General features: G+C 36.9%; 3 protein-coding genes across 6 annotated transcripts in view; 2 read left to right on the top strand and 1 right to left on the bottom strand.

Moving 5' to 3' along the window:
- fezf1 (FEZ family zinc finger 1) overlaps positions 1-2,779 on the top strand; it is a 3,667-nt gene extending 888 nt beyond the window's left edge. Inside the window, exons 1-4 of the mRNA XM_046859728.1 lie at positions 1-704; positions 1,009-1,143; positions 1,583-1,715; positions 1,919-2,779. The exon at positions 1-704 is cut by the window's left edge and continues 888 nt beyond it. Coding sequence (XP_046715684.1) covers positions 1-704; positions 1,009-1,143; positions 1,583-1,715; positions 1,919-2,178 — 1,232 coding nt within the window. The 3' untranslated portion in view covers positions 2,179-2,779. The remainder of the gene's footprint in view (positions 705-1,008; positions 1,144-1,582; positions 1,716-1,918) is intronic.
- A 2,056-nt stretch (positions 2,780-4,835) lies between these two features.
- Positions 4,836-18,564, top strand: aass (aminoadipate-semialdehyde synthase). 2 transcript variants are annotated; one of them, XM_046859695.1, is made up of 24 exons: positions 4,836-5,006; positions 6,118-6,357; positions 7,341-7,517; positions 7,760-7,844; positions 8,050-8,117; positions 8,389-8,535; positions 8,638-8,716; positions 8,893-9,020; positions 10,253-10,401; positions 10,975-11,097; positions 11,187-11,298; positions 11,493-11,552; positions 11,838-11,905; positions 14,261-14,382; positions 14,515-14,644; positions 14,744-14,854; positions 14,942-15,050; positions 15,286-15,426; positions 16,324-16,491; positions 16,785-16,880; positions 17,367-17,482; positions 17,571-17,659; positions 17,748-17,924; positions 18,043-18,564. In XM_046859695.1, the coding sequence occupies exons 2-24, from the start codon at positions 6,139-6,141 to the stop codon at positions 18,159-18,161; spliced, it is 2,793 nt and encodes a 930-aa protein (XP_046715651.1). In that variant the 5' UTR covers positions 4,836-5,006; positions 6,118-6,138; the 3' UTR covers positions 18,162-18,564. The 2 variants fall into 2 exon arrangements, with proteins under 2 accessions (XP_046715651.1, XP_046715652.1); XM_046859696.1 differs by lacking the exons at positions 4,836-5,006; positions 6,118-6,357 and having other exon boundaries at positions 7,379-7,517; positions 7,606-7,844.
- Positions 18,565-21,553: 2,989 nt separating this feature from the next.
- The window catches only part of ptprz1a (protein tyrosine phosphatase receptor type Z1a), a 46,880-nt gene continuing 41,742 nt past the window's right edge, over positions 21,554-26,691 (bottom strand). For all 3 annotated transcript variants that reach the window (XM_046859530.1, XM_046859532.1, XM_046859533.1), the window contains 4 exons: positions 24,659-24,811; positions 23,533-23,675; positions 22,501-22,636; positions 21,554-22,386 (listed from right to left, as the gene is read on the bottom strand). In XM_046859530.1, coding sequence (XP_046715486.1) covers positions 22,243-22,386; positions 22,501-22,636; positions 23,533-23,675; positions 24,659-24,811 — 576 coding nt within the window. In that variant the 3' untranslated portion in view covers positions 21,554-22,242. The remainder of the gene's footprint in view (positions 22,387-22,500; positions 22,637-23,532; positions 23,676-24,658; positions 24,812-26,691) is intronic.

Here is a 26,691-nt window from a genome sequence, read left to right as displayed (position 1 = left end):
GCGCCAAACCCCTGGCGTTCTCGATCGAGCGGATTATGGCCAGGACGCCAGAGCCCAAGTCGATGTTGTCTCTGCCCAACTGTGTTCAGCACGGTGCCGCGGGAAAGGCCGACACACGGGCCTCCCTCGCTGTGCCTCCGTCCCCGCTGCACTGCGTGCTGCCGCTCATGCCGCTCGCCTACGAGCCCGCGCACAAACTTCACAGAGTAGAATCGAGCCGCGGCGAGCCCGAGTTTCCCTACGGCACCGGCGAGCTCCTGAGCATCGGCGCCAACGCCAAGGCCGAGCAGCGGGACGCAGCACCTGCGATCGGACAGTACAAACTTTTCCGGCCGCGGGTACTTTCGCACTCGTCCATGCACACCGCTGCTGCCGCCGTGTGCTACGTGAACTGTGGCGAGAGCGCATGCGCGCCTCCGCCCGCCGCCCTGCTAAACCTGCACCCGGTGGCCTCGTACCTGCTGAACAGCCCGTTACACCCGCGCCACAAAAACCTTCTGGGAGAGAAGAGCAGAGGCGCGCACGGCCTGGACTCGTACCCCGGAGCTCTGGCGCTAAAGGAGCTCTCGCACTCTCAGCTGCAGCACTACATGAAGGAGAGCGCACACATCCTGTCCGAGAAACTGTTCAAAAGCTCAGCCAAGTTACACAGCAGCTCTCCCCCAGCCAAAGCCAAAGTGTTCACGTGTGAAGTCTGCGGCAAGGTGGGGAAGAAAACACACTTTTATATCGTTCATCATTTCATTCTTTTTTTTTTTTACACATTTTCAAATAAGCGGAACTTTTTATTACACGTTTTTTATTTTTGTATTTCAAAATTATATTATATTATATTATATTATATTATATTATATTATATATTATATTATATTATATTATATTATATTATATTATTATATATGCACATTACTGAATTAGATATTTGTCATTTTTTAATGATTTTATTGTTTTTTTCCTTCCAGTAAATAAGTTCAAAATGATTTATTTATCATGTAATATTATTTCCAGGTATTCAACGCGCATTATAATTTAACCCGACACATGCCCGTGCACACAGGAGCCAGACCGTTTGTGTGTAAAGTGTGCGGCAAAGGATTTCGTCAAGCGAGCACTCTGTGTCGTCACAAAATCATTCATACTCAGGTAGTGCTTTAAGTTTTCCATTTTTGTTTTAATAATATGTTTTTCGATTTTATTATTATTATTATTATTATTATTATTATTATTGATGTTGTTGTTGCTATTAACAACAATAAGAAGAAAAATGTATAATATTAAGAAGAAGAAGATGAAGAAAAACAATATTTATGTTCCCATAATTTTATATTTATAATGTTTAATGTGCTGTTGGTTAAAAAAAAAAGAGTTAATTTTTTAATTGTTTAAATTATTTATCTCGTTGGAGATGCAAAAAAAAAGTACAGTCCAGTGATGATTATACTGTCAGCTGCAGCTATTAAATGAAAATGTTATTTCATAACCAAAATCCTTAAGCGATTGAATCTAATTCTTTTTTTTTTTTTTTATCATTCTACACTTTATATTTTTTGTTGCTCATAATCTCCCTTATATGTGTTTGCAGGAAAAACCGCACAAATGCCATCAGTGTGGGAAAGCGTTTAACCGGAGCTCGACTCTGAACACACACGCGCGCATCCACGCCGGATACAAACCGTTCGTGTGTGAATTCTGCGGGAAGGGATTTCACCAAAAAGGTAATAATTATTAGCTAATTTTCATTCATTAATCATTTATTACCCTTTATATTTTTCTTTTTTTATATATATATATATAAAGTTTGTTCTTCGAAATTCCAAATATGCACGTGTATTTTGGGGAAAAGGAAACAACTATTATTGAAATATATCAGAGATTAAATTGTGGATTATTAAACCTCTTTCTTGCTCCCGTCTTTTAGGCAACTACAAAAACCACAAACTGACGCACAGCGGCGAGAAACAGTTCAAGTGCAGTATTTGCAACAAAGCCTTTCACCAGGTCTACAACCTGACTTTCCACATGCACACGCACAACGACAAGAAGCCCTTCACCTGCCCCACATGCGGCAAAGGCTTCTGCAGGAACTTCGACCTGAAAAAACACATACGAAAACTGCACGACGCTTCACCGGACCCGCACTCACCGGGAACCCCTTCAGAGCAGCGCGAGGCCCCGTGAACACTGCGCGCGTGTTTATGACCCACGCGACAGTCCAGGCTGCTCAGTAGGGCACGTGCTCCCCACTATGCAGACTGTGCGGGTTTGAACGCTTTACTGTTCCTGCTGGTTCTGACACACCAGACTCTTTCTCAACAAACTGCACTCCTTTATCCTGCAAACAAACCGCTCGATTATCTTTCGTTTTTGTTTGTTTGTGTGGGTTTTTTTTAGAATCCTTAGTAAAAAAATACAATGATACCATTCTTTTCACTCTCAGGGTATGTAAACTGCGTGCTATATGGTTTATTACACACCTTTATTGACTCTTTTATTATTTTGTCTAAAAGAAATGCATTTTTTTAACTTAAAGAGAGTGAGTTGTAAACATCATTAGGCTTATTTCTGTGACGGCGCTTTATTTTCTTCATTGTGTACAATATCACATATTTATAGTTTGCTGTTCTTTATCAGCCATGCTGTTACTGATTATTTCGGTTAAATCGTCGTGAATTATGCAAGAGTTTGTTGTATATAATTATCACTGGCTTCAGATTTCTCATCAAAACAACATATAAATCGTTATAACGAGGGGAAAATACAAATAAATAAAAAAAACTTACGTTTTATGTCATATTGTTCTTATTATTTCCCACACTGCGTGTTATAGTGTTCAATTTGCGTTGTTTTTTTTTTCACTTTTGCAATGTGTGTGTAGGAGTAATGGGACTGTGCCTAATGAGAAAATTACAACTCATTAAGATATAGTCATGAACATGAACAGCGCTTGAGCTGGAGGAGGTGAGGTCATGTCCTTGCGTTCCCACTGGGTCTGTATAAATGAACATGTAAATTAATTAATCTGTGATTAATTTGGTCATATTTCACCAAACAAAAACGTCCATGCAAAGGCAAAGCTCACTGAAAGAAAAATGTATTGTCTGAGGGAATCAATCTATTACAGAAGTCTTTTTTCCTAACTTAATATAAATATAGTAGTCAAAAGTAGACTTATTTTATTTTTATCTGTCTTTTTTTTTTATAGTAACTGTGATAACCACTTCCTTATCTAGGAAATTCTGCTGGGTTTATTGCTGTAGTTTATCATGATGATATACTGCAGCAACAACACCCCCTTGTGGCGAGTATGGTTCCTGCTCCACAGCAGCACATTTCCTCCTGTCACTATCTGACATTTTAACATCTATTTGTGAGTAACGCTGATTTCCCAAGCTGACAAAAAAATGCACCAATATTGAAGCACTTTATATAATCTGCAAATATGACATCTACTTGCTATTTTTTTTTTTTTACTTTTTTAGGGGGAAGAATTGAATGCATTAAACCATTAAATAATGTAAGCTTTTACAGAAGAATAGAGACAATATAAAAAAACAACACATGACTGTGCTAATCAAAATCAGAATCAGAATCAGATTTATTGGCCAAGTGAGTTGACACACAAGGAATTTGGTTCCAGCTGTTAGTGACTCTCAAAGTACAGACATAAATAAAAACTATACATTCAGCTTGGACTATACCAGACAAAACAGACAAGACAACACAGACAATGTGAGACAATATAGACAGTATGAGTATTAAATAGGGGGACATTCTTCTTCTTCTTCTTCTGCTTCTTCTTCTGCTTCTTCTTCTTCTTCTTCTTCTTTCGGCTGCTCCCATTAGGGGTCGCGACAGCGGATCATCCGTCTCCATACCCCTCTGTCTTCTACATCTGCCTCTTTCACCACAACTACCTGCATGTCTTCCCTCACCACATCCATGAAACTCCTTCTTGGCCTTCCTCTTTTCCTCCTTTCTGGTAGCTCCATCCTCAGCATTCTCCTACCGATATAACCCATGTCTCTCCTCTGCACATGTCCAAACCATCTTAATCTCACCTCCCTCACCTTGTCACTAAAACGTCCTACATGGGCTGTCCCTCTAGTAAACTCATTCCTAATCTTGTCCATCCTCGCCAATGACAGATCATTAATGTACATAAAGTGTGAGTGTATGGTAGTGTAAATGACAGTGTTGTGCGTCAGGTATGATATTATTTTAATAGAGTAATTAGGTGGGACTTGGGGTCAAGAGTATTCAATTCCAGCAAGATAAAACAGAATCGGACTAATGGGTAATAAATACATTTCTCACTGTCCACTTTATTAGGAACACCTGTCTTTTATAGGTTACACTGCTGCCATATGATTGGTGATTGTATAATATATGAATATGCAGTTGGCCAGGTGTTAAGACATGCATGTCAGCTTCTGTATCATTCTTTTAGACTTAAACATAATAGGCGACACTACAGTGCTTCCTCACTGCTGCATTCGCATTCTCGTGGGTTTGCATATTGTCTCTATTGTCCTGTAAACGTTTGCATGATTAAATCCGAACACTTTTGGATGAATCACGCTGCCTGGCTTGGAGTCAACGCTGGGATTTGTGTGCATGTTTTTTTTTTTTTATTGAGTTATAGTCAGGTTTGCACAGGTATGTGACTCATATGAATACCAGGAGAAAACAAGACCACAAACTACACGCACATGCCCACAAGGTAGGAAGCCTGGTGTCCGCGCGCTCACAACTTTTCCTGTTCCAGGCAGTGAGGTCATAAAAACGCGACGCTTACGTCAAGGACACGGAAGAAGGCAGATCCTCGATCAGACTCGCGATTGGAGGAATGAAGGAGGCAAGTCAGGGGACCGCGTCCGAAACTGCATACTGCCCTATAGCTGCTATTTTAGACAGAGCCTGGGCTTGGAGCGCTTATGAAGCTGAAACATTTCTAGGGCAGAAACACCAGGTTCAGATCTGATTTTATAATTAAAACACACTGAGAGGTGAGTGATGTTCATTTAATGCATCTATATGTCTATATGACTGTGGGGTCACCAGTATTCAATTCCAATAGAATAAAACAGTGCGCTGTGTGTGTGTGTGTGTGTGTGTGTGTGTGTGTGTGTGTGTGTGTGTGTGAGCACTGCTAAGGTAGGTAAATATAGAGGTACTCTAAACATGTCAGGGTTTACAGCACATTATACACTTGTCGAGTTTGATTAAATAGAAGGCAATCTAGATTTGTGTCATAACCACAAGTGAATCCTGTATCTTTAATATTTACCTAAAGGTTTCAGTTGACCAGTGACATGAAGTATGTAAGATATATTTAGGTTTCACAGAACTCAGATTCCAGTGAAATGAAGCTCGTGGCCAATAAGCAGACAGAAGATAAGTGTTCCTAGTGAAAGAGAAATAAAATATATAACTTCTGTAAAAAGAAGTATGCATTCAGAGTGTTTGTGTTTCACCTGATTTCTGACACGTGAAGAATTGTTCTGTATTAAATACTGAACACCTTGTTACATAGTTGAGCTCATATCCTGTATGCAATGTTTCTATACAAATACACAATTGTCTTTTGGCTGATTATTTAGCAGTGACAAAACATTGAATGTAAATTCTGTTTGTAACCTAATGTTTTAAAACAAATTTATATTCAAAAAGTTTTTCTAAACTATCATTAATCATGACATTGACAGACTGTTTCACAATATTGGCAGCAATGAATTTGAATAGGTTTTATTTTCCTGGCTCAAAAATCTGCTCCACCTCTAATTGGAACATACTGTAGCTGCTCCCTCCAACAGGGGGAGAAAACTGAAGTTCTTGTTAACACAAGTTGATTATTATCGATCAGATTTATTTTGTTAGCAGGCCAGCATCCCGTCACCCAATGTCCATTATTTTTCCTATTAGCAGATCGATTTATTGTTTTATATCATACATAAATGTAGTAAATAAGATATATCGCTTGTTGTCTTCTTGCATTCAGCTGCAGTCTTCTCCCTTCCAAAACCAAATCTGCATATCCTGTCAGTGTGTGAAATGATTCTGAATGGTTTTATTTATGTCTGCACCCTGGCATTTGCTAACCTCACTCCACCTGTGTAGTTGTAACCTTTCCTTGAAGCCATGCTGCGACTTGTGAGAGGCCAGAGCAGGAGGGTGAAAGGCTGTGTGTACAGCCAGCGGAGGTGGAATCATCATAAAACTGTGATGGCTATCCGACGCGAGGATGTGAACGTGTGGGAGAGACGGGCACCCCTTGCCCCGCAACATGTAAAAGAAATCACTGCAGCAGGCCACAAAGTGTTAGTGCAGCCCTCCAATAGGAGAGCCATTCACAATAGAGTGAGTAAACATGGGCCTGTTTTGTACACAGCAAAACTCAACATTAAACCATCTATGTTAAGTTCTGTTTATTCTAGGACCAGAAGCTTTATATATGGTGTCAGTGAGTTTTAAGTAGTTTTGTGTGTGTGTGTGTGTGTGTGTGTGTGTGTGTGTGTGTGTGTATGTGTATGTGTGTGGGGTCTGGGAAAACCCTGTCGCAATGGCGAAATTGTGGAAAATAGCCAAAAAAAAGTGGTGTCAGGTTTTGCTTTTATTTAGACTACTTGATAACACTGCTTGGTTTTCTGACTGCCAAGGTCATGTTGTGTTCTGAGCCTTTTTTAACAAATACGGCAGTAAATGCAATTAATCTACATAAAGACATGTAAAACCTTGCTAGCTAAGTGTGATTTTCTCATGTTTGACAAGTTGATGGATGGCTATATGTCACAGTGAAACGAGCAGAAGCTTACTCAGTTCAGATTGAAATCAGATACTGGCTGTCAAATTGCCTGTGATGCTCACATTAATGTGGAGGATAGAAGTTCATTTTTCAGCAAGAATTGAAATGAAAATCTTTTTTTTTTTTTTTTTTTTTTTTTTTTTTTTTCCCTTTCCCCACTTCTCTGTTTCTAGACATTACAATACTAGAACTTACTTCTGGTGGAGAGATATGTGCAAGAGAGACAAAGTTTCAGTTCAGGAAATGTGTGTGTGTGTGTGTGTGTGTGTGTGTGTGTGTGTGTGTGTGTGTGTGTGTGTGTGTGTACAATTTTGCAATTCGTCCATGTGACCAGCTTTTCCCAGACCCACACATTTGGTTTTTCTTTGCTATGCAAAATTCAGGTATTCAAATGTTTTTTGCAGTATTAAATCAATGGAAGCTCTTTCATTCATGTCTCGTTTTGCCAGTTTTCATATTTCTACTTAGTCATGTTAAGTGGCTTCCCTTGTTTTTATGAAAAAAGTTACATCACACAATGTCTTTTTTTTTTTTTTAGTTCTATGAGAAAGCAGGAGCCATTATACAGGAGGACATCTCAGAGGCTTCTCTCATCATTGGTGTGAAGAGGCCGCCAGAAAAAAAGATAATTCCAAAAAAAACCTACGCTTTCTTTTCCCACACCATCAAAGCCCAGGAGGCCAACATGGGTCTTTTAGATGATTTACTCAAAAAGGTAAATCCATTCAATGCGCTCCTGCTTTTATGTATAATTTATTAAATTTTTTTTGCAACAGCTCTTAACTGCTCTTCTTTGCATTCAGTTTGTGATGACCTTCATACGCCAGAGTCATAACTGCTCAGGCAGGAACCTACAGAAATCTCACAGTCTTACTTTGATAAAGATGCATGAATATTTCTGAGCAAAATGGTGTTTCAGAAGCTTAGATTCCTGATCCAACGATTTACTCTTCGCAGGAAGTGCGGCTGATTGATTATGAGAAAATGGTTGACGAAAATGGCTTCAGAATTGTCGCATTTGGAAAGTGGGCTGGAGTTGCTGGTAAAGTAATACATTGTATTGTGTGATGCTTAATGTGAGGGTTTACTTTATACAATTTTACTCATTGGTTTTAGCACTTTGGTGAGGATTTTATGATTCATATTCTGGGTCAGTTGCTTATATTTGTTTTGATTTGTTTTGTTTGTTTCTTTGTTTTAAATGCTGTTATATCCACTTGAATGCTAATGCTTTTTTCTTTATTTAGGGATGATTAATATTCTACATGGGCTGGGTGTCCGATTACTGGCCCTTGGACACCACACTCCCTTTATGGTTTGGATCATTTTCATGCATGAATCTATGAGATGTTTTATTCTTTACCATAAGATGACAAAATAATCAAAACACTTTATTTCAATTAGCACCTTAGTTTTTTTTAAAGACATTTTTTCTCATGCCACTCAATTAGTGTGGTGTGTGTGTGTGTGAAAATGTATCTCAGTAAGCCTCATGTTTGTCATATTAAGATTTAAAAGATCAAATTTCTGTCATTTAAATACATTTTTATTTATATGGCACCTCTTATCTTTCAATCACACAACAGCATGTTGGAATGGCACACAATTACAGGAACGTCAGTCAAGCCGTACAAGCAGTGAGGGATTGTGGGTATGAAATTTCACTGGGTCTCATGCCCAAGTCCATTGGGCCGCTGACATTTGTGTTTACTGGCACTGGCAACGTATCTAATGTACGTACAAAAAAATTCAGCAGAATCCTTTTATAGAATCACATTACAAAGCGCATCATCGCTTATGCATCTTCATTCACACGTTTCTAATCTTCTGTGTAGGGTGCACAAGATGTTTTCAATGAGCTTCCATGTGAATTTGTGGAGCCACATGAACTAAAAGAGGTCTCCAGATCAGGAGGTACTCCTTTTTATGGTTTTGTTTATGGTTGGTGCTACCTTTGTTTTGTTTTGCCCTGAGCATTCGACCTTCGGGATGCTGTCCTCAAATTAGTCTGTGCAATGCATTTGCTTCATTTTGGCTTGTTATTGCTTGCTGCAGACAATTTGTGTTTATTTATGGATGTGTATCAACAGATATGTCAAAAGTGTATGGCACAGTGATCAGCAGACACCACCATTTAGTGCGAAAGAGCGATGGCCTTTATGATCCTTTTGAGTATGAGCACCACCCTGAACGTTACACCTCTCACTTTCGATCGTCTGTGAGTATTAAGAATGAACAAATATGCAGTTTATTTATTTATATACAGTATATATATATATATATATATATATATATATATATATATATATATATATATATATATATATATATATATATATGTATATATGTGTGTGTGTGTGTGTGTGTATATACATATGTGTGTATATATAATATATATTAAATATAAAATCAGATATGTGCGTGTTATCGGAAGCCAAAGATAGTTTGTGCACACAACATAGTAGACACGGAGTATACAGATCAGTGGATCTTTTACCAGATCAGTCATGTTTATATTTAATTCTGTCCTTAATGTGATGTTGTAACAGTATAAAACAAGATGCCATCCAAACAGAACCAATATGCACACTGTCTGTGCTGTTTATACAGACTGTTTATCCAGAATCAATTTATACAGCTGCTTTTCCTGCTAATTACACGACTGGTTTTTATCCGCCTTCATTTATGGAGGTGATGGCTCTCTTTTTTTCCCCCTATCTATTATTTATTTAGTTAATGCCATTCATATGAATTGACTGGGCTTCATATGAATTATGTGTGTAAGTGAAATACATTAGCTATTTATGTATTTTTAATCTTGGGTTTAACTATAGATCCCTATTTTTTTTTTAAAGTACAGTAACTAATAGCAAGTATTACTTGAAAGATATCAGTTGAGCCCTAAATGTACACACAGGCAGGAGTGTGATTGGGATTTTAACTACAGGGTTTTCATGAACACCAAATTTCTTGTGTAAATGCTCCTACAGAGGTTTTACAAATAAGTCTGTTTCTTAAAAAAATAATGCCAGATATCCATTAAAACATGTAAAAACACTAGTGGTTCTGTTTCTGCTAATCACAGGAGAAACAGAGTTTGCCTGTTTTTCCTTTTTATTTAAAGGTTTCCACACATAGCTATGAACTGAATGTGCAGTTTACAGACACTCTTAGCCTATTAAAGCACAAAGAGCTAGTCTTCAAGTGTTTGCTTCATTAATTACTCAAGAGGAATACAACTCTTGTGTAATGCTCATGTTTTTTCTGCCTGGTAAAGATTTGCTCACTCATAGACTTAGAGACATGTTTTAATGTTCATTTGTAAAGAATCTTAATCAAGATGTCACCTAATGGCTGTTTTTTTAAAACAAACAGTAATTTAAATATGAGCAACATCTGAGACACATTGACAACAGAAAGAGAAACTGACTTTAGCCATTATGTTTAAAGGTAGCACCGTATACAACATGTCTGATAAACGGCATATACTGGGACCCACACACTCCAAGGCTGCTGCGGCGACTCGATGCACAGAAGCTCATGCGACCCCTAAAAACTGTAGCGGCTGTGACTGAAGGCTGGCCCGCCCTGCCACACAAGTAAGATTTTCTTTCTTGTTTTGTGGTTCAAGGTGCTTTTTTTTTTTTTTTTTAACAAGAAATCGTGTTTTATTACTGAGAAAATACAGTGTTATAAATACAAAGTGTTGAACCATCTTTTGTCAGCTGTGTGTTTTAAGAACTTAATAATCACTTTCGAATCCAGAAACAAACACACATGCACCCTTACAACTGGTGTTTGGTGAAAGTTCCCTTGAAGAAAACACTATATACCTATGTTTCGTTAAGTAATGTCTAACAAGATTGGAGACACTTGTCAGATTTCACTTCAAGACATTCAACTCTTTTCTGTCTGTTAGCTGGTAGCATTCTCTGTACTATTGCACTATACCCCATTGGCTGATCCTGAAAGCTTTCAATTGAGTGTTAACATTCTCTCACTTCTTAATATGCTTTCAAATGGATAAGAATTTCAATATCCTGCTTTTTTTGTTGCCTGTTTTGGTACCACCGCTTGTGGACCTTTTTGTGTAGCTGTGTTGCTTATTAAACTGATATTTAGTGAAAAAGATCACCCAAATTATTTCTCTTTTGTTTCTCAATCCTTGCCAGGCTCTTGGCAATCTGTGACATTTCTGCAGACACTGGAGGGTCTATTGAGTTCATGACAGAATGCACCACCATTGAGAATCCATTTTGCATGTATGATGCCAACCAGCACATCGACCATGACAGGTATAAATATGACCAAATGCTGCTGAAAAAAATAAGAGGCAGCTATAAATATTTCTTAGAGTGAATCATTGTTTCTTGTCTTTTTATAGTGTGGAAGGAAAAGGCATTCTCATGTGCTCTATTGATAACTTGCCAGCCCAGCTTCCCATTGAGGCGACCGAGTACTTTGGCAATCGCTTGTTCCCCTACATTTGGGAAATGGTAAGACCTAGCACTCTAGGGTAAGTAATAATCAGCTTTCTTATCAGTTTGGTTTCCTTTCGGAGAAGACTGCACTGGATACAAGAAGGTTTCCTACAGGCAGCTAAACCATTAACTGCTTTGTGTTAATTATCACATGTCTATTTCTTGATGCTCATTTATTATAATTTTTTTTATCTTCTTTCTTTTATAAGCTTCAGTCAGATGCAACAAAGCAACTGGATGAGGAGACCTTTTCTCCACAAGTCAGAGATGTAGGTTCTCAGATGCATCCTTTTGTCTAGTCTGTGTTTATATGAGTCTGTTTTATAACTCTGCCTGACAACAGAGCATTTTCCTGACATGTTTGCATATCCACTGTTGTTTAATTAGTCAGTAATTTGTGACTGCTTTCTCTAAGCCCTCTAGCCTGAGAGTTAATGCTTAACTTGATGTGCTTCTTTCTCTTTGTGTGTCGCTGTTGAGTATCTGGCTGATTTAAGGCTTTAAATGCATAAACTTGTACTTTGATCATATGTTGTTCTCATTCTGTTCCTAAGGCTGTAATAACCTCTAACGGGAAGTTGACTCCTAAGTTTGAGTACATTCAGAAGTTAAGAGAGAAAAGGTAAGAAACGTGTCTGCAGTGTTTTATGTTTATATGCTACATACAAAAACAAAGCACGTCTTTTCTGCTTTAGCTACAAGAGCTAAATTGTTTTGTTATAATATTTGGGCTAGTAAAAGTTAAGGAAACTGCATATAAGCATGAGGGCTTTGTACATTACATAGCTCTGCCATACTTTACCATTAAGACGACGTCAAATGCATTGACTTTATTAAATGAATGCGAAGCTGTTTGAAATCAATACAATCAAACTTATTTTCTTAATGTATCTAAAGACCGAAGAACGGATATTGCTGATAGAAGCGATTTTTATTTTAGGTGGTAATGCTCATTTTCATTGTCTCCATTCTGTTTGTTTTTTTAAACCTTGTACTGTGACCAAAACTTAAAGATCCGCATTGGTTAATTAAATGAAGTTAAGCTCCGCTCAGTGTTTTGTCTAGTGAGGGAATGTGGTTATATATTCTTGATACACGTGTTATCGCTCTAGTGAGGAAGATTGTGAGGGACACTGTTTAGTGAACTCTATTGAGGAGATTAATTCTACCTATACCCAATATTGAACATAAAACCCAGTGGATTTTTTTTTTTTTATTATAATTTTTTTTTGTGCGTTAAGCTAATCCTACCATGATGTTTTTACAGTCTTTTTCCTTCTCTGATATAAAGGTTGCAGATTTGCTAAAATGTTGATGTCTAGGAGCTATGCGTTTTTTTGGATTCATTATAATTACAACTAAGCCTTTAATACAGAATTTGGAATGATTTGAAAATTTGCTTAGTTTGCTTTAAACTCTTCAGGTCTGACAGTCTGAGGGCACATTTAAATGTTGCTTTTTAATGCTATTTTAATGAGAAACCGGAAAGCACAAGTTCCTCTGTTTTTTGAAGATTTTCAATCACTGTGATTTTTGTAATGTGCATCTAACTAAGGCTCCTTTTATAAATATTAAACAGTTGTCTCCTGACAAAATCATTACATTTAATTATTATGAATTTTCTTTGTTAAAGATTGGTTTTAAAAATTGTTTTATAATTATTTAATGTAGAATGTTTTCTATACGTGCATACCGAGCTATCTCATGAAACCGCTATGTGCATAATTTTTTTTTGTATATAGCAGTCTTGTGTGATGCGTTAACTTAAACTTCATGTCTGTCAAATAAAATAATCTAGCTGCCAGCTGTTATTATGGATTCAAAATTAACGTCATGATCATCTGTTAATTGAGAACGTTTTAATGTAAAATTATATATCTTTCCCTGAATGAACACATCTCATGGGAGGATTTCACTTCACATATTCAAGCATCAAAACCCCCCCCAAAAAAACTACTTACTGGACAAAAGCCCCATCATCATATACAGTTTAATGTTCACTCTAACCTCCAGCCATGTGTTCTGTTCAGGCACAGTGCAGTCATCATGTGGTTTCTGTGCCTTCCCTCAATGCCTTAACACCTTGCATGGCTAGAGCTTTCCAGCTTGGAGCTTTCCTTTGCGGGTAGACCATCTCGTTACCTCTCATCTCAGCCACCATGTCCTACTTGTTCTTGTCACAAATGATTTTTTTTTTTTGGCATGTCATTCAATGTTTTGTTTATTTTTGTGTTTTTAAAGCCCTCCAAGATCAAAACACTTCTGACAAATCACATTCACAAACTATTCACAGCCGCCAATTGAGACTTTCCATAATTGCCAGAGCACTCGGTGTATTATCTTAACCATAGACATTCTATTGTTTTGGTGTTGTTGCTTTTCATAAAACCATCTTCGTTTTTCATTCACATTTTCTTTCTTTCATGCTGTGACAATTTACTTTATGAAAAGCCATCAACCTTCTTTTGCTTCTGCCGTAGATTAGTTCCTCTTCACTCGCTCTTGCCTTTTGTCACATGTCTTTGATTTCATGCAGTAGCTGTTCAGCAGAACACTTCTAATAACAAAAAATATAAATTAAGTGATTACAGAATGCATTTGTCACTCATCCATCAGCTTCATATATATAGGTGTTTTATTTGTGTGGGATGTTTTTACATCTACCTGAGCTTCACATTACACGTTTCAGTTCATATAGTCTGAAGTAATTTGTTTGCATTTATTGGTTCCTTCATTATTTAATGAAATCGTTAATTAACCTTCTGGAGCCAAATGTGGTTGAAAACATTTTTCACAAGGTAATGAGGCGTCTATCCTTTGCTTACTTTCTGTGGTGTTTGGGGTTTCTTTTAACTAGCATGTCACGCTTCAAAGGGTGTGTGTGTGTGTGTGTGTGTGTGTGTGTGTGTGTGTGTGTGTGTGTGTGTGTGTGGGTTTGTGTGTGTGTTTTCTTATGGTTGTACCATCCGGTTCACAGGGAATCAGAACAAATCCTCAAGAAAGGAGGAATGAAGCGTGTTCTGCTGCTTGGCTCTGGCTATGTGTCCTGCCCAGTTGTTGAGTATCTCACTAGGGACCCTGGAACCCAAGTCACAGTGGGTAGGTGCTAAGAAATGCTAAGAAATCCTATTAGGCTTATTTTATTATTAAAAGAGGTAATTCTCTATATACGTATCCATTTTTCTTAGCGTGAGTTTTAAACGTATGTGTTTGTGTTGTGGTTGTTTTCAGCATCAATGCTTCTAAGTCAAGCGGAAGAACTTGCTGCCAAATATCCAAACACCATACCTGTGATGCTTGATGTGTCTAGCCAAGAGGGCCATCTCGAGTCTCTGGTCAAAGATCATGACCTGGTCATCAGGCACGGATGATAAACCCCTTATAGTGTTTTCTACCATTAAACTATTCCATTAAACAAACAGAGCTAATTCTTTGTTATTTTTATTTATTTATTTTTTAGCATGCTGCCATATAACTATCATCCTTTGATAGCTAAATATTGCATCAGTAAGAAAGTGAATCTAGTGACAGCCAGCTACCTGTCTCCAGCTATGAAAGAGCTCCAAAAGAGGTAGACATTGTTTGACCTTATTTATTATATATTATTATCTTCACTGATGTGTTAACGATGCTTTTTTGCCACTGCATGTTTTGCCAGTGCTGAGGAGGCTGGCATCACCATAGTTAATGAGATGGGCGTGGACCCTGGCATTGATCACATGTTGGCCATGGAGTGCATCGACCAGGCCAAGGCAGACGGTTGCATTGTAGGTATTGTGTGTTTGTGTTTACTTGTCATGTGTGTTTACTGTTATGTGTGATGGTGTGATATATCACCACTGGTAGAATCATTAGCATCCATGGCAGACATCTGAGCAGCATTTTTACACTTTGTGTTGTGTTGATTTGGTTGTTGTATAAAATGGGTCTTTGAGCCATTTGGGTTTTTTTGTTTGTACTGCTGTACTGATTTGCAGGATTTTTTTCGTTCTTTAAACACAGGTCGAGTCCTACAGTTCTTTCTGCGGTGGCCTTCCTGCGCCAGAGTATTCTGACAATCCACTGCGTTATAAATTCAGCTGGAGTCCATATGGAGTGTTGCTCAATACCATCAGCCCTGCAATTTATCGCAAAGACAACCAGGTAATGAGGATGTGAAAGAAAAGCATGCCAAGTAATATTTTACAGTCATTTTGTTGTGAAATTCCTGCCTTTTTATTTTCTTTTGAAACTTTTGTGTCAAAGGACCTCAATGTTTTACATATGGCTACATTCCGAGCTTATAGCTATATCAACAGGTACACAATGAAATGGTTATAGCAAATGGTTCACATTCAATGGAATTTAATTGATTTTTTATAGTCACTCTTTAGATTAGGAGTCTAGTCGCTGGTATAGTTGCCTGTTTAAGGTAACAGTAGATTAACTTAACAGAACAGTAGACAGTAATTCTATCATATTTAATAAGAGTATTGCCAACAAAATAAAATGCACTGCACATCTTACAGAAATTCTTGTACAAATTTTTGTGCTTGTGCTTGAACGTGGATTCCTTGCTTACTTTTTTATTTTTGAAGTTTTATCATTTGTTTATTCAGTCTCCATTTTGAAAATCAGATCCATCAAGCTATTGCATCATAAGGTGTACTTAGTCATAATGGCCTCTCCATTTTGGATTTATTTTTATAAAAATAAATAAAACCCTAGAATTCAAAGAGCAATCGTATACATTTTTTTTTTAAACACACACGTGTGTGTGTGTGTGTGTGTGTGTGTGTGTGTGTGTGTATATATATATATATATATATATATATATATATATATATATATATATATATATATATATAATTGCTGTGATAAATGTGTGTAAGCATGTGTTGTTTTTTTTCTGGTGGATTCATTCTTATTTTTTTTACTTGGTTTTGCTTCTAGCACGCAAATAAATAAACTTCATCTGGGAAGTATGCATTGTAAATAGCACTGATAGCACTGTGTGTGTGTGTGTGTGTGTGTGTGTGTGTGTGTGTGTGTTACTTCCAGGTGATCAGCGTTCCCCCTGGTGGGTCTCTAATGGACGTCACTGTGCCCATAGACTTCTTGCCGGGTTTTAACCTTGAGGGCTTCCCCAATCGAGACAGCACCAAATATGCCGAACCCTATGGCATTGAGTCTGCACACACATTGGTCAGAGGGACTCTACGCTTTAAGGTTTTCCATCCAGCAGACATTTTCTGTCAGACCAATTGGGGCAAACAAATGCAAAGCCTGTAATTAAGAAGAAAGTTATTTTAGAGGGTTATTTTCTTATACTGTCTAGATAATTCTGCAGTTACTAGGTGGTCAGGTTGAGTTAGATTTCACACATTCCAATGATATTTCTGACCCCAGGATCTCCCACAAGAGGTGATTTATTTTTATCACTTGTTCCTTTGTCCCAGACTTGAACACAATGGCATCCAGAGTGAACAATTTCAATATGTCTTTGTGCTTTGTTCCTGCAGGGTTTCTCAAGAGCAATGAGCAGTTTTGTAAAACTAGGCCTGATTAATACTGAGCATTGTCCCATGTTGGAGCACACAGCTGATCCTGTCTCCTGGGTACACACTTATTTCACTTACATACAATGAGACCATTAATGAAAATGCTTTTTTTGCATTCTTTTTCATTTTTCAATGGCAAAGAAATACACAAACAACATAACACTTGCGAGAAAATGTCAGTAGTTTCTGATGAAAATATTTCTAACAAATTTACTGAGAAATAATGTATATTTAACGTTTCATTTTATTCAACTTAATTGCTTTAGATGATTGTTTTTTTAAGATCTAGAGTTTCTTCTGTAGTAATGGTAAGGCTGTACACTGAAACACATTAAATACGTGTCAAATAAAAACATTTTGTAATGTGCTTAGTGATTCTTATTGCTAGCACCGTTACAGTGGTGTGTACAATAGAAGAAAAAATGCTAAATTAATGCTAAAGACTGCAACCTATGATGTGATGAGCAACAATACAACAAGAAGCACATAAAAAAACAGCTCATATTTTTAGTTTTTAATATAGAGTTGCCATCTTGTCTGCAGAAAGAGCTCCTGTGTAAGCAGATCGGTTTGTCCCCTGATGTTAGCAACGAGTCTTTTGAGGAAGCTGTTTTCAATCATATCGGAAGAGATGAGTTTAAGATGCAGACTCTTAAATGGTGCGTATTGAAACTGAACCTTATAAATACAGATTCATCTGTTTTAGAATTTGGATTTGAAATTGTAATGCATGTTTGTCTCCACTAGGTTTGAAATGCTGAGCGAGGAGCCTGTGCCTCATGCTAACACCACCCTGGAAGCACTAACTAAACATTTGGAAGATAAGCTGTCTTTTGGTAAATATAGACCTTCACCTGTCTCAGTTAAAGCATTCTGTATGTATATAAGAGAGCTAAACTGTCAAACTCTTTTGTGCTGCATCAGATAAAGGTGAAAGAGATCTGCTCATCATGAAGAATGACATTGGCATCAGACATCCTACAGGAGAACTTGAGATGAAACATATCAGTATGGTGGTCTATGGAGATGCTAATGGCTTTTCTGCCATGGCCAAAACAGTGGGCTACCCCGCTGCTATTGCAGCTCGTATGGTCCTCGATGGTAAAATGTCCACATGCATTTAACATGCTCTATATGTGTTCGACTTTATTTTATCCATCTGGTTATTATGACACTTCTCATCTCGATTCAAATTGAAGCGTTTTTCTCTTTTGATTAGGTGAGCTGAACACGAAAGGACTTGTCGTACCAATAACGAAGAACATTTATGCACCTGTTTTGAGAAGACTTAAGCAGGAAGGCCTTCAGTTCACCACCAAAAGCACAGTATCAGAGTAATGCTCTGGAAAATCTACTCCTGCTGCTGATAATCGGATGAATGTCTAATTTCGTGATTCATTGTTTTTTCACTTTAGTGTCATGAACTACTGAATGCTTTGAAATGTTTGGGACTTTGTGGAGGCTTCCTCCTTTAAAATTGCTTTATAATATAACGGTTTTATTTCAATATTTCTGCTTGTGCTTCAGTACATATCCCTCTACAGTCCTTAAAACACCTGTGAATAACTACTATGTAATTAAGACATTTTTTCAACCGAGGAAAAAAAAAAACCCAAAAGCATCTGCACGTCTTTGTCAAACGACTCAATAGTCATTTCAAAGGAATTCCCACACTGTATCTCCTTGTTTCTTTCATTTATATTATAAATGAAAAGAAATATTAAAGGATTTTGTGTTTTGATATTTTTAAATGTTACAAGGCTTTCAGACAAGCCATGTTTACATGAATAGTGTGTTACTGTACGATGTTAGTGTTTTTCACTATGCTGGCAAACTGCATTCATGAGGTTCAGCAATAAAAACTAATTTTCTCCATGCATTCACCCAGAAACGTGCAGTCGGGAGAGGCAGGTCAGGCAGTTACCGGTTATATTCCAATAAAAAATAAATGTAATGATATGTGAAATAATTTTATAAAAGACAAGATTTATTTTTTGTGTGTTAGACATTTCTCAATAATTTAGGTTGATTTTATTGTCGGAATTGTCGATTTCCTGTTACTCCAGAGGGGCACAATGCAGTGCTAAAGCCAAGAACTCAGCCTCGTCTTAGATTGTGCAATTTGCATTCACTATTGACTGTTGTGACTGTTTGTGTGAATGTTTAGATATTTATGCATGTTGCTATCAAGAAGACTGCAATAAAAAGGTAGCATGTGAGGCAGCATTCAGCCCTGCCACATGGGGGCGTGCAAGAGCCCAAGTACAGATTACCTGATAACATTAAAATACATTGCCTTATCAAAGCAAGTTATTGAGAATTTAATAATCCAATCTCCTTGGTCTTCATATATGTGTAAATCTGGCACTGTGTGTCCAGTGCCTCACCCGAACTTTACCCCACTGCACATCAATGCAGTAAACATACAGCTTCATGCCTCAAATCATCTCCTACTTGTACAATATAATACAGATTATTGAGTTCATGTTGAGCATTAACCCTTGTTTGCCTGTTTTGTGAACCCATGCTTTAGACTTTGGACAAGATTAGTGAACTTTTTTTGTGTGTGTGTGTGTGTTAGAAAATAAGTTTTTAAATTGAGACAGCCCATGACAGCATTTTGGAGAGCAGAAAATTTAAAGATGCATTTAATAAGATTTCTCAAAACTGTTCAAGCTTTAGGTTTCTATAAGAATATTGTTACTTTTTTTATTGTTTACTATTAAGAATGTATTTTTTTTTAGCCCAATCTAGTCTTGTATGAAGATCAGTAGGAGTAAGACAGAGTGGATGTGTGTGAATGAGAAGGAGGGCAGTGGAGTGATGTGGTTGCAGGGAGAGGAGGTGGAGAAGGTGGAGGAGTTCAGGTATCTGGGGTCAACAGTGCAAAGTAATGGAGAGTGTGTTAGAGAAGTGAAGAAAAGAGTGCAGGCAAGGTGGAGTGGGTGGAGAAGAGTGATAGCAGTAGTGATTTGTGATAGAAGGGTATCTGCAAGAGTGAAAAAGAAAGGACTGTGGTGAGACCTGTGATATGGTTTAGAGACAGTGGATAGTTTTCATTTGTATAGTATCCTTTTTTTCTTGTTGCAATGCTTTGGTCCAAAGATCAAAGCATTGCAAATATTATTTAAATATTACTAATAATATTAAATATAATATAATATGTAAATATTATTGCCACCAGGAAGCATGTTTTTCTATATTGTCAGTTAAATAGTATTAGTATTAATAAATAGTATTAAATGGTATATTTTATAAAAACATTTGATCTACTTTGCTTTAGTAATTGAAATTAAGTTGTGTTTTCATCTGCTCTTTGGTTACTACCACTTAGTGAGTGTTCTTATGTAGGATGCCAAGTTCAGGCTAAATTGTTTATTTAATAATAACTTATTTAATAGATAATAAATTATCTTTTTTTAAATGACTTAAAAAGTCAAAAATACAAATTACAGCATCAAGGCACTGTGTGGACAAGACAACGTGTGGCTAACTGACCTATATTTTAATGCTTAGGCACATAGCCTTTTGCGTCTTAGACTGGATTAACACAGAAATAATTATGGAGAAACCGTTCTTTAGGTGGATTATACTATGTGTATTATGTGTGTGTGTGTGTGTGTGTTACATTTAAATATTTAATTATCTAAAGATATTATCTACTTAACTGTTCTACTTATTTCAGCATACTTTAACACACGTCTTCATTCCCTCCATCCTTCATTCATTCACTCCCTCGATTTGTGGAAATGTCAGGATTTTCTCCTTTTAAGAGAAATTCTTGAAGATGGACATAAAATGTTAAAGAATCCATAGCGTTAGCGTTAGCCGCTAACCAGGAAGTGTCTAGCTGCTAACGCTAATGCTACGGATTCAATATTTATTTTTTCAACTTTTCATTTCACTGAAAGTTGTATCCTGAATAAAACCATGTTTGTGACAAATAAAAAATATTGAATCTTGAATCCATAGCGCTAGCGTTAGCCGCTAACCAGGAAGTGCCCAGCAGCTAACGCTAGCGCTATTGATTTTTTAGCATTTTAATGCATGCACAATACAAATTTCATTTCCGGTACACAAAAATAATAATAGAACAAACGCTCAAAGTGCGAGGCGGAGATTAAACAAGCTTGCTGTCCACCACTTAATAGCTTCCTCGGGAAACTCAGAAACTATGTTCCGCACATAAAAGGATTGCATTGTACTGAACCGAAAGACCTGTACCGAAATTTCGGTACTAATACGTGTACCGTTACACCTTTAGATTATTGGGGTGAGCCAGAGCTGCAGAGGTGAAGGAGCATCTGCACCATTAATAATATGTTGTGATATTAAGTTGACATTATTGATGGTTTTACTGGAAGTGAATAGAAATGTGGAACATAAACAGCTGAGGATGTTGAAGCTGTAATCAAGAGAGTTTCTGTCAGGGCAAATGGGTTGTTTAGATTTATAAAAGACGATTATTTTTTTATATTTGAAGAAATATTTTATTAAAGTTGTTTAAATAGAAGCAATAATGTATTCAATCAGGCATATATATAATGCTGTGATTTGCCTTGAAGCTCAGAATCATTCAGTACCACTGTGGTATAAAATGCGTAACATATAAGCTGTAAATATGCTCATTATCAAGACATTATATATGCATTACCAGCCAAACGAACATGGATGAATTATTTAATTAGCTAATTAAAATAACATAAGATGAATAAATTCACATAGTAATGTTTAAAACAAAACTTTCATTTTATTTTTGTTTACTTCTACATATAGCAGAAACTAGAGTGTGAGTATTGTTCACGTTAAATCAGTGAGAGTGTAACACTGAGACTTCAGAAATCGTATTAGAACATAACCGTTTCTCTACATTATTTGTGTTCATACATAAGGTGTAAAGCACTACAGCCTTAACAGTAGTAAAATATAAAAATCTAGCCATATAAATAGAAATTTGGTCCATTGACTTGGTTGCTATAATATTTACAAATTAAAACATTATTTCATTTTTTTTGAGAAGTGTGACTGAAAAAGCCACCGTCTTTGTATTTACATTATGTAAAAAAAACAAAAAAAAAACTATGTGGCTCTAGTTTGCTACAATCTATGGTCTAAAAATAAGCCTTATTAACAAGTGACGCTGCCCTTGCATGAAGCTGTATTGCCAATAAATATGAAACTCCTTTGACAAATTAGAAAGCTGTTAGTATAAAGATGAGCCATAGACTATGTAAGTCTAACATTAAACTGATTCTGATTTGTAATTACCACACAAAGGCACATATCAAGTTCCAGCATGGCACTGTGTTTGGTGAGCTCATGTGCATGTGGGATGTGATCAGGTAAAAAAAAAAAAATAAATAAAAAAATAAAAAGCAGCATGGAGAGCTGAGAGCTGCATATACACTCATTGCTATGGTTACACCAGGGACTCCAGACTGTCTGTAGCACTTGCAGTGCCTCCTGGGAATGTGGTGGTGTTTCTGGAGGACTGGAAGGCTTTTTCATCTTCTTGGGTACCGACCAGACTCAAAATGGCTTTGTAGAGGAACTGATACTGCTCCTGTCACAGAAATCAAGAGAGAATGTCTATTTACTCAATGTAGCACACACTGCTGTATTGCTAAAATAATACAATATGATTTATTCATTCTAATGCAGTAAAAGTAAAACACACAATGTCAGTGAAGATCCCAGGCCTCATCAGGTTAATCATCTTAGCCACCAGGTAAACATCCACAGAGCCTTCAGCCTCTAAATGTTGGAGCAGGGTGTAGAGGGTGCAGAAAGTCCCAGCTGTCACACCACCACAACTACACACACAGCACAATACAATAGGGCTTTTTTTTATGTATTGTGTATAGATTATCATATTGATTATAAAACAATACAGCATGAGTATTGCTATTGAAAATGTACCAGGGCTGTCCATGATGTTAGACCAGACCTTACGAATCACTTGTTTACTTTCACAATGCAAGTACAGGCATTGAAAAATTGTGTTAACATGTTAGGACCTGCAAAGGCATTTCATTTCACACTAATTTTAGTTCTACAGGGTCAAAGGGTTTGCTCAGTCACATTTTCATCACACCTGGAATTTAAACTACCGCACTTCGAGTATTTTTTGCTGAACTGCAAACATGAAACCACTTGCCTGATTTAAACATATAATTTAAATACTTTTATATAATAAAATTACTTTTTTAGATAGACCTTGTAAAAGCAATTGCATCCTTTTTTTATCCTACAAAACTATTTTATTGAAACATGGGTTTAATATAGAAACTGGGAACAGAATAAAGGTGAAACTATGAAATGATCTGAAATTATATAATATATAAATTTTGGTATGAAGTAATATTTTTAAATCCATTCAAACAACTCCAGATATAATTTTTGCCCATTGTTATGATGCGTCCTAGTTTTTGTATTTCTCTAAAGTCTAGAACTAAAGTCAATTATTAACTAATTATATTTTGAACAAAACTTAACAATAAGCCAATTATACACACATTACAACAGTCTAATTGCAGAGCTCCTTAAGAGACAGCTTTTAGTTTTATCTGTATTTCACTTATAAAAGATACAATATATAATGGCAACAAGATAAACGAGAATAATACATAGCATTGCACTAGAGGAAAATTTTATTTTCTTTAATTCCATCCCATCCTTTAAAACCAAATAAGATAAAGTGAGAACATACTCATCATGTACAACCATGGGGCCTTCTTTAGTGGCCTGCTCCCCTCGAATTACGCTGATAAGCTCAAAAGTCTTGCTGATTGGACTGTCTGGGTTTGGCCAACGAGGAGCACGGTAATGCCTCACTTCCAGTACGTAGTCATCCTTCAAATGCAGAGACAGAAAATCAGACAGAGAAGATCAGAACACTCTGTGTGTGTGTGTGTGTGTGTGTGTGTGTGTGTGTGTGTGTGTGTGTGTGTTTGTGTGTGTGTTGGACAGTAAAAAGTGAGCATGTGTGGTATGTCTGCTGCAGTAATTGCATGTGCAGATGGAGAGGTGTGAGGTCTGTGAAAGAGAACAGATGTGTTCGGCTGAGACATGCTCAGTGTTTACGAGGATCAACTCTCAGTCTTTTGAGCAGCCATGTGCTTCTCTAAACGAACACCACAGTTATCTGGCACCAGCCTGGAGCCATATTCATAATGAGTGATGATACATGTGATACTCTTATCTCTGATACAAGTGATGTGTGGCAGAATATATAGAACGTCTACTGCTGACAGTAAGAGTGAAACACAGCTACATATATATATATATATATATATATATATATATATATATATATATATGTGTGTGTGTGTGTGTGTGTGTGTGTGTGTGTGTGTGTGTGTGTGTGTGTGTGTGTGTGTGTGTGTGTGTGTTTAGTGCCCTAAATAGCAGAATCTGTAATTGGATTTAAACTAGAAGTGGGCATGGGTTAATTTATATGTAATGAATATTAACTGTACCATTATGCCCTCTAATGCACAAAAAAACGGAAGTAGAAATGCAAGAAATGTGAACCTGGTTTGTTAATTTTCACTCATTAAAGATCATAATCATCCAAGAGATGTGCATGGGACTGGTGTTTTTTTAATAACACCCTTTTCACTTTGGACTTTATTGTTACAGGTCCTGATGCACAACTCTTGTCTCAACCCATGTGAACCTTTCTGGCATAAAGATCTGCTTTGAATTCATTATTTGCTCAGGCAAAACAATGCATGTATAATTGATTATATGCTTGCTACAGATAATTATTAAGTGTGAAGACCCATGAGGTTTATGGCTATGTACAATTGTGCAAGACAAACTGACAGATTTACCTGGGAATCTTCTAGGATATAATCCTGTACAATCAGCTTCTCCTCATTAGACAGACACACATGCTCCTCCCCTCTTAAGGACACAGTGAACATTTTGCATCTAACAGGCTGGTCTTTTCTAGGCCAGAACACCATGGGCTCTGTTTCCTCTGTCTGAGAGAGAGAGAGAGAGAGAGAGAGAGAGAGAGAGAGAGAGAGAGAGAAAGGAGGAGGGGGATTCTAAGTGAGAGAATAAACAGCAACTGCACAGCAAACTCTCTCGTGTTGAATTAAAAGAGAACACCTGCAATGTTGAATAATCATTTATCACCATCTGGACTACTGTGTGCATTAGTTAAACTAGTCTGCAGCTAGATTAGGTAGTTTGACCCTGGATTTTTCTTATCTGGGATGATGTTTGCTAGTATACTATAGCCCTTGCTGCAATTAGGCCTGTCACAATTACTACACAATCACCTAATCGCAGTAATTATTTGTGTAATTAATGATTGAGACAAATCAAACCTTATTATTTTAAGTTTCAAGGCTTTGAGCTATTCTATCATTCTTTTTTAGAACATGCTTTACCCTGATTTAGATCATTAAGAATTCACAGCCTATGTCAGGAAAACAGGGCATTAGTGTGAGAATACATTCTGGATGAAACACCATTGTATTGCTGGGAATCATTCACACACTCAAGCCTGTAGGTCACCAACTGGCGTGTGTTTGGGCGGAAGAAAGAAATCAGGGTACCCATCGAACTCACAGAGACACGAAGGACAAATGAAACAGACCGTCATTAATCTGATCTCAGAATCAAACTAGGGACCCCACTGTGCTACCCACTGTTCTGATGCTCTGAACTATAATCTCTCTAGTGATTTTTTTTTTTGCTTATGAAAATTGAGAAGAAAAACTGTTATTTTGTGCATACTGACTTTTATTTATTTTTTCACAAAATGTGTTAAAGCAATAATTAATAATATATACAGTGGGGAAAAAAAGTATTTAGTCAGCCACCATTTGTGCAAGTTTTCCCACTTAAAAAGATGAGAGAGGCCTGTAATTTTCATCATAGGTACACTTCAACTGTAAGAGACAAAATGAGAAAAAAAATCCAGAAAATCACTGTCTTATTTTTAAAGAATTTATTTGCAAATTATGGTGAAAAATAAGTATTTGGTTAATAACAAAAGTTCATCCCTATACTTTGTTATATACCCTGTGTTGGCAATGACAGAGATCAAACGTTTTCTGTAAGTATTCACAAGGTTTTTACACGCTTTTGCTGGTAGTTTGGCCCATTCCTTCATGCAGATCTCCTCTAGAGCAGTAATGTTTTGGGGCTGTCGCTGAGCAACATGGATTTTCAACTCCCTCCAAAGATTTTCTATGGGATGAGATCTGGAGACTGGCTAAACCACTCCAATTTTGTTTCTGGTTTCCTTTGACAGCTCTTTGGTCTTGGTCATAGTTGAGTTTGGAGTCTGACTGTTTGAGGTTGTGGATAGGTGTCTTTTATACCGTTATATAACGAGTTCAAACAGTTGCCATTAATACAGGTAACAAGTGAGGGACAGAGGAGCCTCTTAAAGAAGTTACAGGTCTGTGGGAGACAGAAATCTTGCTTTTTTGTGGGTGACCAAATACTTATTTTCCACCATAATTTTTTTTAAATGTTTTTTCGGGATTTTTTGTACCTATGATGAAAATTACAGGCCTCTCTCATCTTTTTAAGTGGGAGAACTTGCACAATTGGTGGCTGACTAAATACTTTTTTGCCCCACTGTAACTATTATTTTATCACCAAGACTTTGGAATTCACTCCCTCCTCACATCAGAGACGCACAGAACTTCAGTACTTTTAAATCCCTTTTAAAAACTCATTTTTTTATGGTTGCTTTTTTTTAACATTTTGATTTTGTGTGTAATTATAAGTATGTGTGTATTATTTGCTCTATTTTTGTGTGTGTTGTATTCTTGTTTTCCTGTATGTAAAGCGCCTTGAGAAGCTACTTTAAAGGCGCTATATAAAAATAAAGTTATTATTA

Source organism: Silurus meridionalis, chromosome 10 (genome assembly GCF_014805685.1).
Source record: "Silurus meridionalis isolate SWU-2019-XX chromosome 10, ASM1480568v1, whole genome shotgun sequence".
Taxonomy (NCBI): Eukaryota; Metazoa; Chordata; class Actinopteri; order Siluriformes; family Siluridae; genus Silurus; species Silurus meridionalis.
The sequence above is the reverse complement of the archived record's forward strand: the minus strand, read 5'-3'. Positions and strand labels throughout refer to the sequence as shown.